Genomic DNA, 16,179 nt, shown 5'->3' with positions numbered 1-16,179 from the left:
GTTTCTCCGCAATGTGGTGTGATTAGTTGCAAGGCTTTGATTATACCCATCCTATACTATTCGTGTTTCCAAAAGGTCACTGAATGGTACTCCCTCCGTCCCGGTCATTTGTTGTCCTTTGGTTTTGGCACAAAGACCAAAAAAAGGGGAGGGGGTCAATTACTAAATGACAAGTGGAATAAATCTAGTGTAAATGATCAAATTACTCATCAAATTCATTCTAAAAATAAAAAGGACAACAAATGACTGAGACACCCAAAAATGGAAAAAGACAACAAATGACCGGGACAGAGGGAGTATTCAAAATCTGTCGTCTTCAAAACGGGCGCCACAAGCCCTTTGAAGACATTACACGAACCAACCTTGTGGACATCAGCAAAATGATTCATTAAGCTAGTTGTTCTAATTAACCATCACTCGCAAAACTTGAGTCGATGTTTATCATAGGTCATCTATTTGTCGTCCATATTGTTATCATTAAGGTAAAAGTTGCACACGTCTAACCCTCTCCACGCCAAAATAAAATAAAATGAGGAGCCATTTCAAAAATATTTCGGATTTAAATTTGAGACGCGGCATCTGTGTTCAGTGAAATATAACATACAGACCACTAAACTGGCAAACAAACCTAACATCTTAGCTTTTAGGGAGCGCGTTTTCAAACAGAGAGCATATATCTAACAAAGACACTGAATAATCAAACTTCGTCCTCATGAAGAAGCATATTTGGGATGCCCTTGGTAACAGGGAACTTGCGTCCAGTTTCCGGGCAAATGAGGGCACCTTCTTCAAGGTGAAGCTCGAGCAAAGCATGGTGGAATTTGCCGGCAAAATCTTGGTTGTCGAGTAGAGAAGACTCGGCATCTTCTGGAAGTTCAGAGTACCCCAACGTCTTGGCAGCATCAACGAAGGCCTTCCACTCAATCTTGGAGAAAATGTTCTTAAGAAAGTCAATGTTCAAATCAACCTGCTTCTCCACGACATTTCCTGCCTCTATTTTCAAAGGGAACCCGTTTACCACTCCCTTTATGTTTGACGATAGCATGTTGTGTGTTAGCAGCCTCATCTTTCTCTTTTATCCCTACTTTGCAGCAGTCTAGAAGCAAAGTATGGTTTCTACAATACCCAAGCACATCCAAAACGTTAGAAATATACCAGTCATATTAATGACGCAGTACGTGTAACATCAGCATAAGACACCCAAGATTGGTTTCTCAACAGGCTAAAATATATTAATTAATAAACAAATTCCGTAGCATTTTAATCTCGCATAATCCTCTGAACAACGGAATATGTTGTTGATAATAGTCAAAGACATTGAGAAGACACCGAGTAACTGCAGAGACCATATAAAGTTATCCATGCGAGTATGGGACCTCCTTAAGGGAAAGCAGCTAGGACAGTAACGAATTAAGTATTAAGTCGTAGGCTCTAGATCTTAAGAAAATGATTGATTCTTCAAACATAAAGCAAACCATCTAATTTCAAGAATTATCTCACAGACTAATACTGGATCTATCTAGTTCAATAACTCTAGATGCGCTCTCTACAACATCCCTAAAAATCAATCAATTGAGCTTACAACAGTAGCAGACTTTTATCGCTCTCAAGGCATTTTGATACCATCTCTCTAACAAGATGGTGAAAACATACATGCTTTTTTGTTTTGTTTGCTAAACCGTCAACCGGAGAAAGGGGGCAGCACAGAGCTTGCATTCATAGACATGACTATATGGCCAATCTAAAGGAAACCCTTCATAGACCTTGTTGGGTATCCAGCTAATCTACTTTGAAAACCTCATATCTGAATCATACCGTCAATACAATTTGCTCAAACTCTTAACATTTTTACTACCCCCTCCATCTCATTCATTTGTTTACTTTTGATTAAAATCCCTCACAAAGAGTAAGAGAAGTAGACAAATTATTGGAACGGAGGAAGTAAATTATAGTGACCATCGTATAATCAACCTACAATCTAAATTCAGGAGCAATGCCAGAGTCAGATCAATATTTCAGAGTTAAGAATGCAACAGAATAACTTCGATAAAATCAAAAATTCACATTTTTATCGTTTTGCCGCTGATAGACATATAACACAGTAAGCAAACTAGCTCGAAAGTGCCCTTAAACTCGAGCATTCCCAAATTCTAAAAAAAAAAAAATTTATATAACTTCCTTGAGATTGCTACAAGCCTACAATGTAGCTAATCAATCTGGCACAATAAAGCTAGGGGGGAAATTGAAAGTTTTAATTAAAAATCTCGATATTTTTGCTAGTTTACCTTATGTATTACTCCCTCCGTCTCAATCATTTGTTTATCTTTAATTAAAATAATCCTCATAAAAAATAGAAAAGATAAACAAATGAATGCGATGGAGCGAGTACTAGTTTTTCGCCCTCAACTAAAAATCCTAGTTCCGCTACTGATTCCGGCACGTAAACATACTATCCTATGACAGAAATCGTAATAACATTCAGAAAGCTCAGGTGGAAATTTACATTAAAACACTAATCAAGTGAAAAATAATCAAAGCAATTGTCACCAACAATAAAAAAAAACCGTCAAAAAAATCGAAAATTACCTTAATTACAGAGGAGATGATGAAGCGCAGCTTTACAAAGGAGAGAGTTAGGGTTTAGTCAATTGAGAGTTCGGGAGGGAGAAACAAAAGTTATTGGGTCCTGCTATACGTCGTCGACAAATTACTAAATATCGTCGACAATTAACGTAAATTTCCAAGTTTGCCCTCCATATCATAACTCCATATCCGTCTCACCAAAATGCAATTTCCGTCTCAAAACAAAAATGCAATTTCCGTCTCACTAAAACACAAGTCACCGTCTCACTAAAATATTTCAAACAAAAAAAAAAGTCGGGTTTTGTAATTAACAACATGAACCGGAACGATTTTAACAACGATTCCAACAATGAAGCTAGTAACGAGGTTAGTTTACGATTTAGTTTTGTTAAAAATTTATGTTTTATTATCGTTTGAATCCCGAATTAGGATAGATGCCATGAATGTAGACGGAATTATGATAGAATTTGTGACGGATTTATTTGAAAATGCAATTGAAAAAAAAAAAAAAATAAATAAATAAACGAACTGGGCCTGGACGAAGAACTTTTTCGTCCAGACCTGGTTTTGGACGGAAAAACCCTTCGTCCATAATGGGCCTTGGACGAAGGATTTTTTTCGTCCAAAACCAGGCCCCAGACGAAAAAATCCTTCGTCCAAGGCCCATTATGGACGAAGGGTTTTTTCGTCCAGGCACGGTTTTGACGAAATAATCCTTCGTCCAAGGCCCAGCCCGTGTTTTTTTTTTTTTTTTTTTTTTTTTTTTTTTTTGTTTGTTTCCGACTCGTTTTGTATAAAACATTTAAAATAATTTATTTCCGTCTTTTTTTGTATAAAACATTTAAAATAATTAAATACCGTCTTTATATTATAAAACAATTTATCTTTAATATTTCCGACATGTTTTGTATAAAATAACTAATTACCGTCTTTGTATTATTTTTATATTATTTTTTATTTACTCCGACTCGTTCCGTAGCTAATAATTAATTAATAACTAAATTATCGAAATGCGTGCGCAGGTGATTAACGATGGAGACGGTATTGATTACTCAGATCATTTTAAGACTAGCTTGTTCTTTGCATCCAGTATTGAAGCGTTTAATTGGGCATATGAGATCGGGCTCCGACTCGGGTTTGGTATAAAAAGAGCAAGCAACAAGAAAGTTGGTCGTAACACGAATTTGAGACAACGTTATTTTGTGTTGTCGGATGGGTGGAAAAGGTCCCGTAAATAAGGATGTCGATTCTTTAATGAGGGGTAACACGGCTACCGCGTGGTGCAATTTCAAATTTTCAATGAAAGTTGTTGAATTAGAAGAGAATAAGTGGCAGCTTGTGATGAGATCCGGGTTTCATAATCATGGTTTAACGTTGTATTGTGACGGCGACACATACTTTGCAAAGTTTGATGACGAGGAGTTGGCTTATATCGATGCCCAAGTTAGAGCTCACGTTAGACCGGCAATTATTAGTGCGGGTTTGCATCGGCGAATCCGGAAAAGTCAAGACCTAATCGGCGACAAATCTACAATCGTTCTCAGAAAGTAAGGGCCGAGGAAAGAGATGGGAGAAACCCGACACAACGATGTTAGCACTTGCGGTTCAAAGATAAGTACGTTCATTATTGGGTCACCGATCGAGACCGATGAGCTAACCCACGTGTTCATGGCTCATCCAGAAGCCGTTAAGATGTTTCGATCATACTATTATGTGGTACAGATCGATTCCACGTACAAGACAAATGAATACCGTCTTCCGCTTGTTGAGATGGTTGGAGTCACACCCGTCGGGAAGAGCTTTGTCATCGCGTATGCTCTTGTGACGCATGAGTCCGAGGAGAAATATCTCGTGGGTCCTACGGAAATCCGAAGGCCCCGCTCAATGATGCCGTTCAACCTAATGCTATTGTTACTGATTGCGAGGGAGGTTTGTTGAACGCGATCCCCATTGTTTTTCCCGATTCGTCTCACTTGCTATGTCTTTGGCATATATATTCTAACGTGGAGACGAAAGCACTTTATATCACGGGTCAGGATAGTTGGGCTAAGCACGTAACCTGTACTTTGTTTCAAGCGGTTGTCGAGGCGGAGACCGAAGATAAGTTTAATGTTGCGTGGGGCAAATTGGCAAGGGAATGGGCGGGAGTGGCGGCTTATATTGAGAGGCAATGGTTCCCGCACTTGGAAAAATGGGCCAAGTATAGAACGAACAAGATAAGTCATTTTGGGAATACTTCTACATCCCGGGTTGAGTCGGCTCATGCGAATTTGAAGAGATGGTCAATAGCGCGAAACCGCGGCGATTGATAGCATCTGGATTCGGTTTCATTCTTTGATGGAAACGCAACATGTTGAGATCCGACACTTGTTGGAGTTATCTAGAACGAAGCGGTTGACGGGGATTCGAGATTATTTTCCGAGACTTTCCTATAAAATATCAAAGAATGCCATCATTGAATTGCGTGAAGAATTCGAAAGGGGTGCCAAGATGACGGAAGATGCCTTGATGATCGATTGCGGTTGTGTAAAGGCTACTACACTTGGTTTGTTATGTGCTTGTTCACTTCATCGCATTGCTAGAAACGGATCTCGGGTTCCTGTTGATGTGTTACATGCATTTTGGAGGAAGTTGGAGTACGATGGTTTGGAGGCAATGCCGACTTGTGACGATGATCGATTGGAGGAGTTATTCGATGAAATTCGAATGCGGATCCGAGTATGAGATCATCCATGTTCGATGCCCTTTACTCTCAGATACATCCGCAAGAGGAGGATGTAAACGAGCCTCGGGTGAACGAGAACCCTAGAGGACGTCCGAGTAGGGGAACTCGTAGAGATCCGTCCGCCGTTGAGCATGCACGGGTTCGTGTTCGAGTAGGTACTCCGTCTTCCCAACGTACTCCGTCTAGTACCCCCCCGTTCTACTCCGACGGTTCCTGTTACTCCGTCGTCTACTCCCCGTTCTACTCCGACGGTTCGTTTTACTCCGTATAGTACCCCCCGATCCACTCAAACGGGCCCCGGTACACCGTCTACCACTGCTACCACGACTACAGGGAGTTTCGGCACATCGCATTGCGCACCTCTTGAGGTCGACTACACCATTGGTCATGTGAGGTACTTTCCTTATCGTGACTTTTTGCCTTCATGGTTTCACGAGCATTTAGAAGCGTGGTTTAATCCTTCCGAGACGGTCATTGTGGTTTTCGAGTTATCTCACATGTTTCGTTGGGTGACCAATCTCATTTCACGATGGCTAGAACAGATTTACTTAGGGAAATCTGTAGTCCCCTTTACCGTGAACATATTTATGGGCCAGGGAGATTTGATGCGGAGGTAGCTAGAATTACATTTATGGATCGATATCCGTGTGGCTCGGGTCATTGGATGGACGGTTTCGATCTATATGGTTATGCTACGATGTACAATTGGGTGATATGTTGTATTTCTGCATTTGACGATCGAGAAAGTCAGCGACATTGGAATGGTAGTTTTACTTATTTGCCTTTACGAGCCCCCCCCACCTGAGTACGTACCCCATATGGTGTCTTATGGGTATTACATGCGGGAAACCACTATTTGCGGCTCCGGTACGCCCCTTGTCACCTATGCCTCCAAAGAGCCCCTTGTTGGGTACATGATGCAAGCGTAGCTCATTATAATGGCCTGTATCGACATCGGTTTAGGTGTATGGCGCGATTTCGCGAGTTCATCTTAGCTTTTATTTGTCCGATTATTGTATCTTTTATATTATATATCCGAATATTGTACCTTATATTTTATTTTATTTATCCGATTATTGTAGTTTATTATCTTCTGCATCCGATTAAATGACTTAAAACGTAATTTAATTAAAACAATCCTTAAAACACAATTTGACATATTTTAATTAAAACATTCCTTAAAACGCGTTTTGACATAATTAAAACATAAACCAATAAAAACATAATTAAAACATACCATACCCCAAATACCAAACCCTAAATAGCAAACCCTAAACCCTAAACCCCAAACCCCAAATCCCAAACCCTAAACCCTAAACCCCAAACCCCAAATCCCAAACCTTAAACCCTAAACCCCAAACCCCAAACCCCGAACTTAATTATCTTCCGATGATGAAGATGACGATTCCTTATCTTCTTCATGATCTTGAATCTCAATTTCTTCAGGTTGGGTAGACATATATTGAGTCAACAAATCATTCAAGTAGAGATAAAGAATTCCTTGCCCTGCCACTCTACCAAAGACATAACTCGATAGTCTTGGGTAATCGATCACGGTGAGAATGCGCTCAAAATATGTAAAGATATCACTTTTCAACCTACGAAACTCCCACATCTTCTCGTTTAGTACTTCATCAGAAACAACCTCATCTCTAACTGCTGGAGTTAGAACATGATCCGGGTTTCCTTGTAAAATTATAGAGAGGGTCCCAATTGGAGGTTCTTCAAGCATGTGCCATACAGTGTCACTGGGAACCACTGATTCAAGACGCTCAATTAGAATTGGTAAATTTTGAACAATTAAATCGATTCTTATTTGATAAACTCTGATTTTTTGAGCATTTGTGAGAACCATTTTAGGATTGGATGTTGTGAGTGAATAATTAGTATTGTAGTGAGTGAAGATGATTTGGATGTTGTGATTGAAATTGACATAGAATGGCCTATTTATAACCTATTAATTGTAACGGTTATTTTTGAATTATAACGGTTATTTTGAATTATAACGGCTATTTTTGAATTATAACGGCTATTTTGAATTATAGCGGTTATTTTGAATTATAACGGTAAAATTTGAATTATAACGGCTATTTTTGAATTGTAACGGTTATTTTGAATTATAACGGTAACATTTGAATTATAACGGCTATTTTTGAATTATAACGGCTATTTTGAATTATAACGGTAACATTTGAATTATAACGGCTATTTTTGAATTATAACGGCTATTTTGAATTATAACGGTCACATTTTTCCCTATATAAACATCTACATAATGTTGTAATTTTGCACTCATCTTCAACCTTTTCTATTTTCCAATCATTTTCATCATCTTCCATTTTCTTCTTCAAATCTTTACTTATGTCAACATCATCCTCAATGTGGGGAACCCGACCAATTGAAGGCCTTGATTTTAAGAATCAAATTTGCAATCGTTGTCAAAGAAACGATATCATCAAGATTTCCGTCACTACTAATCCGAAGAAAGCTTTTTTTAAGTGCGTACCTTGCGATCATTTTGTGTCGTGGTTGATCAAGATCATTTAACAATAACAAAAAAGTTGAATATAGCATGTCAAGATGAAGGTGATGATGCATCAAGTGGAAATGTCATGAAAGAGCAAGTGATAGGTATAAAAAAGGAGATTTCGGAAATGACAAAGATGATGAAGTTTTATTTCAAGTGTATCTTGTATTTGTTTGTTTTCATTATGTTGGCCATTGTCATGAAGTAGTTACTATTTCTAGAAATGTATGAATTTGCATCAGTTGCTATGTATTCAAGAAATTTAAGAAATTTAAGAAATTTCAGAATTTAAAACCGTCATGTTTTTTGAAATAAACAACGTTCAAATAGTCAACTAACATAATCATCCAACATAAAAAATGTCTTCAAAAACGTACAACATAAAAGAAAACAAACACAAACTAGTCTCCCGACTACTTATCATCCTCTTGCTCGCTATCAGTGTACACACCATCTGATCTACGCTAAACAACATCACCGGGTGTTTGACGAGGTCCTCGCTGACGTATGATATCCCCAGCCCTCGCAATCAATGGGTCGATGTTCTTCATCATCTTGCGGAGGAAGGCAAGCTGTTTCTTGTTATCCTTAATTCTTTTGGCCTCGAAAAACTGAAACATTAAAGCACGTGCGATCCGCAAATTGACAAAAACAACTAAAACATTATAAACATTATCGAGGAACAATAAGAAAGTTAAACAATTATTACAACAACTCGTAAGTAATATTATTACCTCAAATAGAATATCAAAATCATCATGTGGCGCGGGGGCATCATGGTGGTCGGGATCAATGATGAACGGGTGAGAATTCCCATTATACCAAGCCTCATAATCTGCCCGTCTCACCCGGAAACTAACTCGGGTCTCGATTTACGAGAAAGCCGAACCACGTGATCCCGCCAAAGAATCCCAAAGATGATCAGTCTCCGCAACCCCAACCCTAACCTCGTACCCTATCCCCGAAGCGGACGATGCGCCATCAATCTCATAATGGAATTGGGTATGATCTCGCACATACCCAAACCGTCGTAAACACCGATCAGTGCCGGTACGGCTCCGCTATGTCCATGAAACGAATACAACCGGCATACAAAGTACGAGGATGATACTCCTCCTGACGCGGCCCGTACGGATCCCACCTAATGGAAGCACAAGTAAGCTCATCTAACAACCTCCGATACTCCAACAATTTCTCCGCATTTTGAGCGAAGGGACCAACGGATCTCCAAGAACACGACCGAGGCCGAGTAGGGTCAATTGCCGAAGGTGGACCGGGTCCAACATAGGAAAATACTCATAGATCCACGATTGCAACAAAGTCAAGCAACCACCAATAGTCTTCACACCAAAGACGTGAAGCCACCCCAACTGTCGGTACATGAAGGCAAGTACACCGGCTCCCCAAGCGTAGTCGTGTACACCATCAAGCATCATACACTAAAGGAAACAACGAGGACGTAACCTATCACGATTTGTCGACAAAAAGTGTCGACCCCAACACCGCATGCCAAAAACCCCCGAGCAAAAACAATATCACAATTAGCTCTCGCCGTTTCACAAACTGCATCTACCAATATACCCCCACTCTTGTAAATAGGGACCTTCTTCCTAGAGTTTAACGGCAACCTCAACTGCTCTGATGAAATCCCAAAAAAGCCACAAACATACATAAGGGGATCCGCCAACGTCCCGTCATTACTCTCCACCTTACAACAGTTACCATCAACCCGAACGCCTAAGATCTGCGCAACATCGTGAAGGAGTATGGACATCTCCCCAAAAGGCATGTGAAAACTGTTGGTGTCGGGTTGCCATCTCTCAACAAAAGCAGAAATAAGGGGCATGTTATAATTCTCGGCCATGGAATCTAATAGGTGAGAAAGACCAGTACCGTCATAAATAGTCTTAACGGCCGGAGGGAGTTGCCAACAACTCAACAACCTCGTCTTACCAAACCGGTGGTAACCCGTCAAAACTGGTCGACCGACCTCATTAGGAGTCGACCATAAGGTGTTGGCAATGTGGCCCCAAAGCTAGGAATCACGTGGGGAAAGTCAGGACCACCAGGAACACGATGATCGATCAACCAAGAGACATCCTTACCCGACTTCTTCTTCGGAGCCACCACACTACTAGAACTACCATCCGACCTCCGCAGGAAACGCCCCTCCTCATTCCGTCTACGTGGCACCCTACGCACTCGCTCATAACCCGACTCCTCCTCACCTATCACATCACCAGACCGAACCAGCTCCTCCTCCAACCGCTCATCAGTCCACGAATCGGTACTACCATCTCCAACCTCAGACTCAAACTGGAGCCCCTTTCGAGCTCGAACGTGACGGTCATTTCCTCCACCGGCCATCTATTCAAAAAATAAAACAAAGAATTTATAAATATAAGTTTAAGTAAATTAAAAATTTAAAAAAAAAAAAAAATAACCCGGAACGGGGTTTATTAATAATAATTAATTAATATTTTATGTAAACTAAACGAGACGCAACAAAAATATATTTACAACAACTTGATTACTTAAATTAATAAAACAAAGAATTTATAAATATAAGTTTATGTAAATTAAAAAATAAATAAAAAAAACAAAATATCCCCAAAAGAAGTTTATTAGTAATAATTAATTTATATTTTACATCGACAAAACGAGACGGAAAAAATATATATTTACAACGACTTAAAACCCACGAACGACAATTATTATTAATAATTTATTACTTTATAACGATAACAAAACAAGACGGAAAAAAATTTATTTTTTTTTTAAAAAAAAAAAAAAAAAAAAAAAAATTCTAAAACAAAAGAAAAAAAAAAAAAAAAAAAAAAAAAAAAAAAAAAACGCAAATCTGGGCTGAGACGAAGAATTCCTTCGTCCAACACCAAGCCCAGACGAAGGAATCCTTCGTCCAAAGCCCATATGAGACGAACAATTCCTTCGTCTGGGCCTGGTCTGGGACGAAGAAATCCTTCGTCTCAGCCCAGATTTGCGTCTTTTTTTTTTTTTTTTTTTTTCCGATTAATTGTTTCGATTATTCCGTTTGATTTTCGCGTAACACGACTAAATCCAATTGAAATCAAAGCATCTATCCTAATTCCGTCACTAATTTGGCATCTATCCTAATTCCGTCACACATTTACAAACTAAGCAAAATACTACAAAAAAATTTTAAATCCCGAATCACATACCTTGTTGAATGTTTGAATTCGTGACGGAATTGATGCGGTCGATACGTTTGTGTCGGGTTTTTTTTCTTCAAAATCTGAGTCGGTTTTTTTTTTTCAAATTTTGGAATGTGATAGGTAGTTTTTGAATAAAAAGGAAAATATTAGAGGGAGTGTGAGGGAGGGGCAAATTTGGAAGTTCATTAAAATTGTCGACGATATTTAGTAATTTGTCGACGACCTTTAGCAGCCAGGAAGTAAAAACCTTGAGCAAGTATCAAAATCGGGCTCATAAAAATCACGCTGAACTCTAGCTTGTCTACTAAACTAGGCGAAGAGGGACATTGGGCCGGGTTTGAGTCGGATTAATTCGAGTTCGATTATTCAGGTTTGTAAAGATTTGGTCGGGTCAATCTTTTTTGGGAATGTTATTTTCAAATCTATCTATCTATATTTATATCTATATAAATAATAAAATAATAATCATAACATATTTTTTTTCCCTCCAAAACTTCACTCCACATTTAACATAGATTTTAGAATTCCTTAAAAATAGGCCCGCTAACTAAATAGCCCAATATATAAAATTTATTTTATGTTGTTAACATAAAATTTATACCACCATATTTTATTGTTATTTTTAACTTCTCTATATTTTAAGGTCTCCATATATCATAATTAATTTTAGAATTTGTGGTTTTTTTAAATAATTTTCATATCCTATATACTATATAGTATATACAATTGTTTGATGACATGAATTATAATTTTTGTGCATATGGGCGGAGCAGAAGGGAGTACCTGGTTTGCTGTTTCCCTCTTATCCTGCTTGCCCCCACGTGATAACAGGTGATCCAGATTTCCTCTTCGTACCTGAAACTTTACCTCCTTTCGTAGCCTGAAACAATCTTCTGTCCGGTGCCCGATATCCTCATGCCATTCACACCTCTTGCTGCTGTCCCGGTCGTCATTAGGCCGGCTTTGCGTAGGCGGCTTAGGCCACCTTACCTGGTCACCCAACTCCTTTAGTGCTTTCAACAAACCTTTCATTCCTGTGTTGAATCCATACTCAGCTAATCTGGGAGGATATTGAGAATCCTCCACTTGCTGGGTCTTCTCTGCTACCTTGCTGATGTTTGGTTTGCTGTACGGCCTGGCTCTCTCGTCCTTCTTTTTTGTTGGGATCTTTCTGCTCGCCTTATCGAAGGTTGACGTTCCTTTTCTAGACTGTATATCCTCCTCCAACCTTAATGCCACTGTAGCTCGCTGCTGAACTTCCTCAAATCTCTCAAAGGGATGCATCGTCAACTCCTTGTAGAGATCTGAATCCTTATCTAAGCCTTGCCTGAAGGCGTTAATGGCCGTAGATGTGTCACAACCCCGTATGACAACCTTTTCTGTATTGAACCTGGTGACGTAGTACTTGAATGATTCCCCAATTTCTTGGACAATCCTGTAAAGATCACTTGGCTGCTTTGGAGTTCGGCGGCTACTGGCAAATTGTTGGTTGAAGGCGTTAACTAGGTCAGCAAATGAGGATATGGATCCGTTGGGTAGACTAACAAACCATTGCAGTGCTGCCCGCGATAAGGTTGATCTGAATCCCTTGCACATACACGCCTCTTTCGAGGCTCCCGCTGCTGTAGTCACCATCATATTCTACTTATACTGGCTAATGTGATCACAGGGGTCTGTGGTCCCATCAAAGAGAGTCATCGTTGGGACATTGAATCCTTTTGGCAAAGCGACGAGAACTATAGCGTCGGTGAAGGGCGAATCAGCGTAGCTTTCTGGCGTTGCCATCTCCATGGGTAGTGGCATTCCTGGGACTCTCCGGAGAAGGCTACGTAGTTCCTGGTACTGCTGCTCTATATACGCCTCCCTTCCGGTGAGTTACTGATGCACCTGCGGTTAAAGGTCCATAGCTCCTGCAAAATTATGTTGTCCTGTTGCTGCCGGCTGGTGCATCTGCGATGCTGCTGGACCCGAGCCACTCGTCCACGCATATTCTGATCTGTTCGGGACTGGTTCTCTGGCTAGCGGGGCTGCAAATGTCAACCTGCCTTGCTGATGCTCTCCTATACCTGCGCCAGAGAGGTTGTCAGAACGCATCAAATTATTTGGAGGTAGAGTACCTGACATGGGTGTTGGTTCCTGGCGTGCTGGTTCATCATCTGGTGTTAGTGCCCCCAACCCTACTGGAATCAGGCCTCTTCTCGGCTATGGTGTTGTTTCCATGTATAACCGGGTTACCACGTCATGTGGTAGTATGCGCATCTGCCTCCGCTCTCTGTCTTCCTTTGGTACCGCTCCGGATCTGGCTTCCCGCATCCAGGTCGCCGGACTGGGAGTTTGGTGTCGCAACTCGTTGATCTGGGCCTGGAGGAGATTGTTATCCTCTTCCATCTGGGATCTCATGCTCCTATTCTCGCTTTGCATGGTTCGAATGGTCCTTGCTAGGGTATCTAGTCCGCTTATCATGATACTGGTATATGACTTGGTGGGGTTAGGGCCTGTTGTCTGGGCTGCCCTCCTTTCTCTGGTTGTCCCGTCCCCTGTCTACCCTGGCCGACACCCGAGTCTCTGGTCTGTGCTCTTTCTGGTTGCTTTGGCTCTGTTTAATAGCCGGTACCTGTGTAGCGCTGGCTGGCTGAGTTGAGGTTGCGCGTGTTGTCGTTGTGGAGGGAGGCGGTGCCCGTGTTGTTAGGACGTCGTCTGTCCTACCTGGATTTGCTTCTGGTTGTCCTGACATGCTGCTTTGTTCTGTATACCGACTAACGGAGACGACCATTAGGCCCCACGGTGGACGCCAAGCTGTTTTGGTAAATTTCTACCAATTTAGGGTCAAAGCGGTCTTAGCGTTAGATCGATTTTACAGTTGGTTGATTATTGTGTTTCTGTATGTATGTTAGATTGTACGCGAAGGTAAACGAATAACACAAGCAATTTTGGTTACGCGAAAAACCCGATATGGGAAACAACCGCGGGGGGAGACGGAATCCCACCAAGATTTGCACTATAATTCGATCGGAAGTACAATGTGGACGATTATGCTATATTATGGAGGCTAGGGTTTTTCTTATGTATTTCTTGATGATCCTCTTTGCCTTGCATTGATGCCCCTTATATAGTGGAGCTCCTCGGTCTAGGGTTCCTTTCTTCTTCACCAAGTATTCCTAATCTGGCACGAGGTAGGACTTTCCTTCCTCGGAATATGGTAAGTAATAGGATTTCCTTATATTATTCTCATATAGGTAAATCACCGAATCCGGGCCCACGTCTTCAATGCACGCCGCTCTTACTCTGGCTCCTGACTATCCCGCTTCCTGGCCTGCTTCCCTGGATCAGCCCATATCCAAAATTTGGGCCTAACAAGACCATTTTTGTGTGCACACGATTGCACATTACTCTCGATAGCCATATCATATACTATATTAAAGCAAAAACCAGTTGCTTATTTGAGTGCCACGTGTCATGGCTAGGAAGAAGGCTGAATAATTAATTTAATATTAAATAAAATATTACAATTAGTATTTATTAGTTTGATTGACTTAAAAATGGCAATCATATCAATTGAAACAGAAAAAAAGATTACCACTAATCCACGGTTGATTTTTCCAAAAAGACATAAATTTTAAATCTAAATCTATTTTAAGTACGAAAAGTATAAAATCCTCAAAAAAAAAAAAAAAAAAAAAAAAGATTAAATAATCATGCATAATCACAATTATTTCTTAATTGGATATCATTCTGGGTAAAATCTCCTCCCCAAACGGAAATGATTATGGTTAACCATAACAATCCACCTTAATGTCCCATCAAATAATCATGCATAATCACAATTATTTCTTAATTTAGCATATATATTTCAAATCATGATATTTGATACTCCATGTAATTTATAATTATACATTGTAAAGTTATAAGATGTTTTATGATGAGGGGATTATTAAATGCGTCGTGGACGAGTAACGAGTAGATACAAGCAATCCACCAATATCTTTTCTTCGTTCAATTCGGATATGCAGAAACCTTAGTTTCTTCGCTTATCAGTTATCACCATCAAATCATCAATCACTATACGACCTTTGTTATCGTTATCGTTTTTAAAAGTTTTTGGTATGAACATTTTTAAGATCTCTTATTTTTTAGTTGTTAAGAATCTAAATATGAATTTACTTTACAATTTCTTTTATTTGTTTTATTCACAAATTGGCACATTTCGTTATAGTTACTGCTATCTTTTGAATACATTAACGAAATCAAACTTTTACCGTAATAGATAGTGTTTGACGTGCATGGTTTGTTTAAATTGTTCCCAGGATAATCACTGAATCATTTGGGGGTTGGGGTTGGGGTTGGGGGTACTATTCATCACACTTTATAATTAGAGTTACTGTAATAGATAGCTAAAGATATTTCTTAAGTTGAAAAACTCTTTAATCCAATTTATAAATAGATATTTACAATAAATGTGTTGGATTTTTTCAGTTACTGAAAATACTAAAGTTGTGGCCCATTATTTTGGCAGTCAAAATATGGACTCAAACTGCCCTATTTTGTCTCCCACTTCTTCAGTCAACCACTCACCCATTTCTCTATGTTTCTAACTGATCTTTGATGGCAAGATTAGTATAAATGCAACACAATTTCTGATTAATAAGGTCATCAAACCTACTCTCCCTTAAGAAAATATACACCATCTAAATCAGTGAGAAGGAGGGTTCGGAACCGAAATCGAAAAAGGCACACTAAGCAGACGGGTTTTACAGCAGCAAGGGTTTATATCGGAAAGACGGAAACGGGTTTATTTCTTTATTCGGGTTTTAAAAGCTGTTCAGGAATACCGATAAGCAATGGCTGGAGGTTTAATTCTCGATCTTTATTTATCGCTTCCGCAATTTATATATCGTATATTCATTTAGTAATTAGAATATACATGATTAATAATTGAATTAAACTTACAAAATAAACTTAAAAATAAACATGTCGATCACCACGAGTTCGGGTTATATGGATCGTGTCACGATTAGTACACAACAAGTTTAAAACATTTTATGACGCTTTTGTCTTAAGTTCATGTCGTATTTTAAATTCATATTTAATCATATCATTTTTTGCCACTTAATATATATAAACTAACAATAATTCAATACTTTGTAACATTC

At 39.5% G+C, this 16,179-nt stretch overlaps 1 protein-coding gene across 1 annotated transcript; it reads right to left on the bottom strand.

Annotated features, from left to right (window-relative positions):
* Positions 1-520: 520 nt before the first annotated feature.
* On the bottom strand, positions 521-2,675 carry LOC141622948 (multifunctional methyltransferase subunit TRM112 homolog A-like). The gene is made up of 2 exons (XM_074438976.1): positions 2,587-2,675; positions 521-1,116 (listed from the first exon to the last, which is right to left on the bottom strand). The coding sequence occupies exon 2, from the start codon at positions 1,064-1,066 to the stop codon at positions 698-700; it is 369 nt and encodes a 122-aa protein (XP_074295077.1). The 5' UTR covers positions 1,067-1,116; positions 2,587-2,675; the 3' UTR covers positions 521-697.
* Between the last annotated feature and the right edge of the window lie 13,504 nt (positions 2,676-16,179).

This window comes from Silene latifolia, chromosome X (genome assembly GCF_048544455.1).
Source record: "Silene latifolia isolate original U9 population chromosome X, ASM4854445v1, whole genome shotgun sequence".
Classification (NCBI taxonomy): domain Eukaryota; kingdom Viridiplantae; phylum Streptophyta; class Magnoliopsida; order Caryophyllales; family Caryophyllaceae; genus Silene; species Silene latifolia.
Note: the sequence above shows the minus strand (reverse complement) of the source record. Positions and strands in the feature narration are given on the sequence as shown.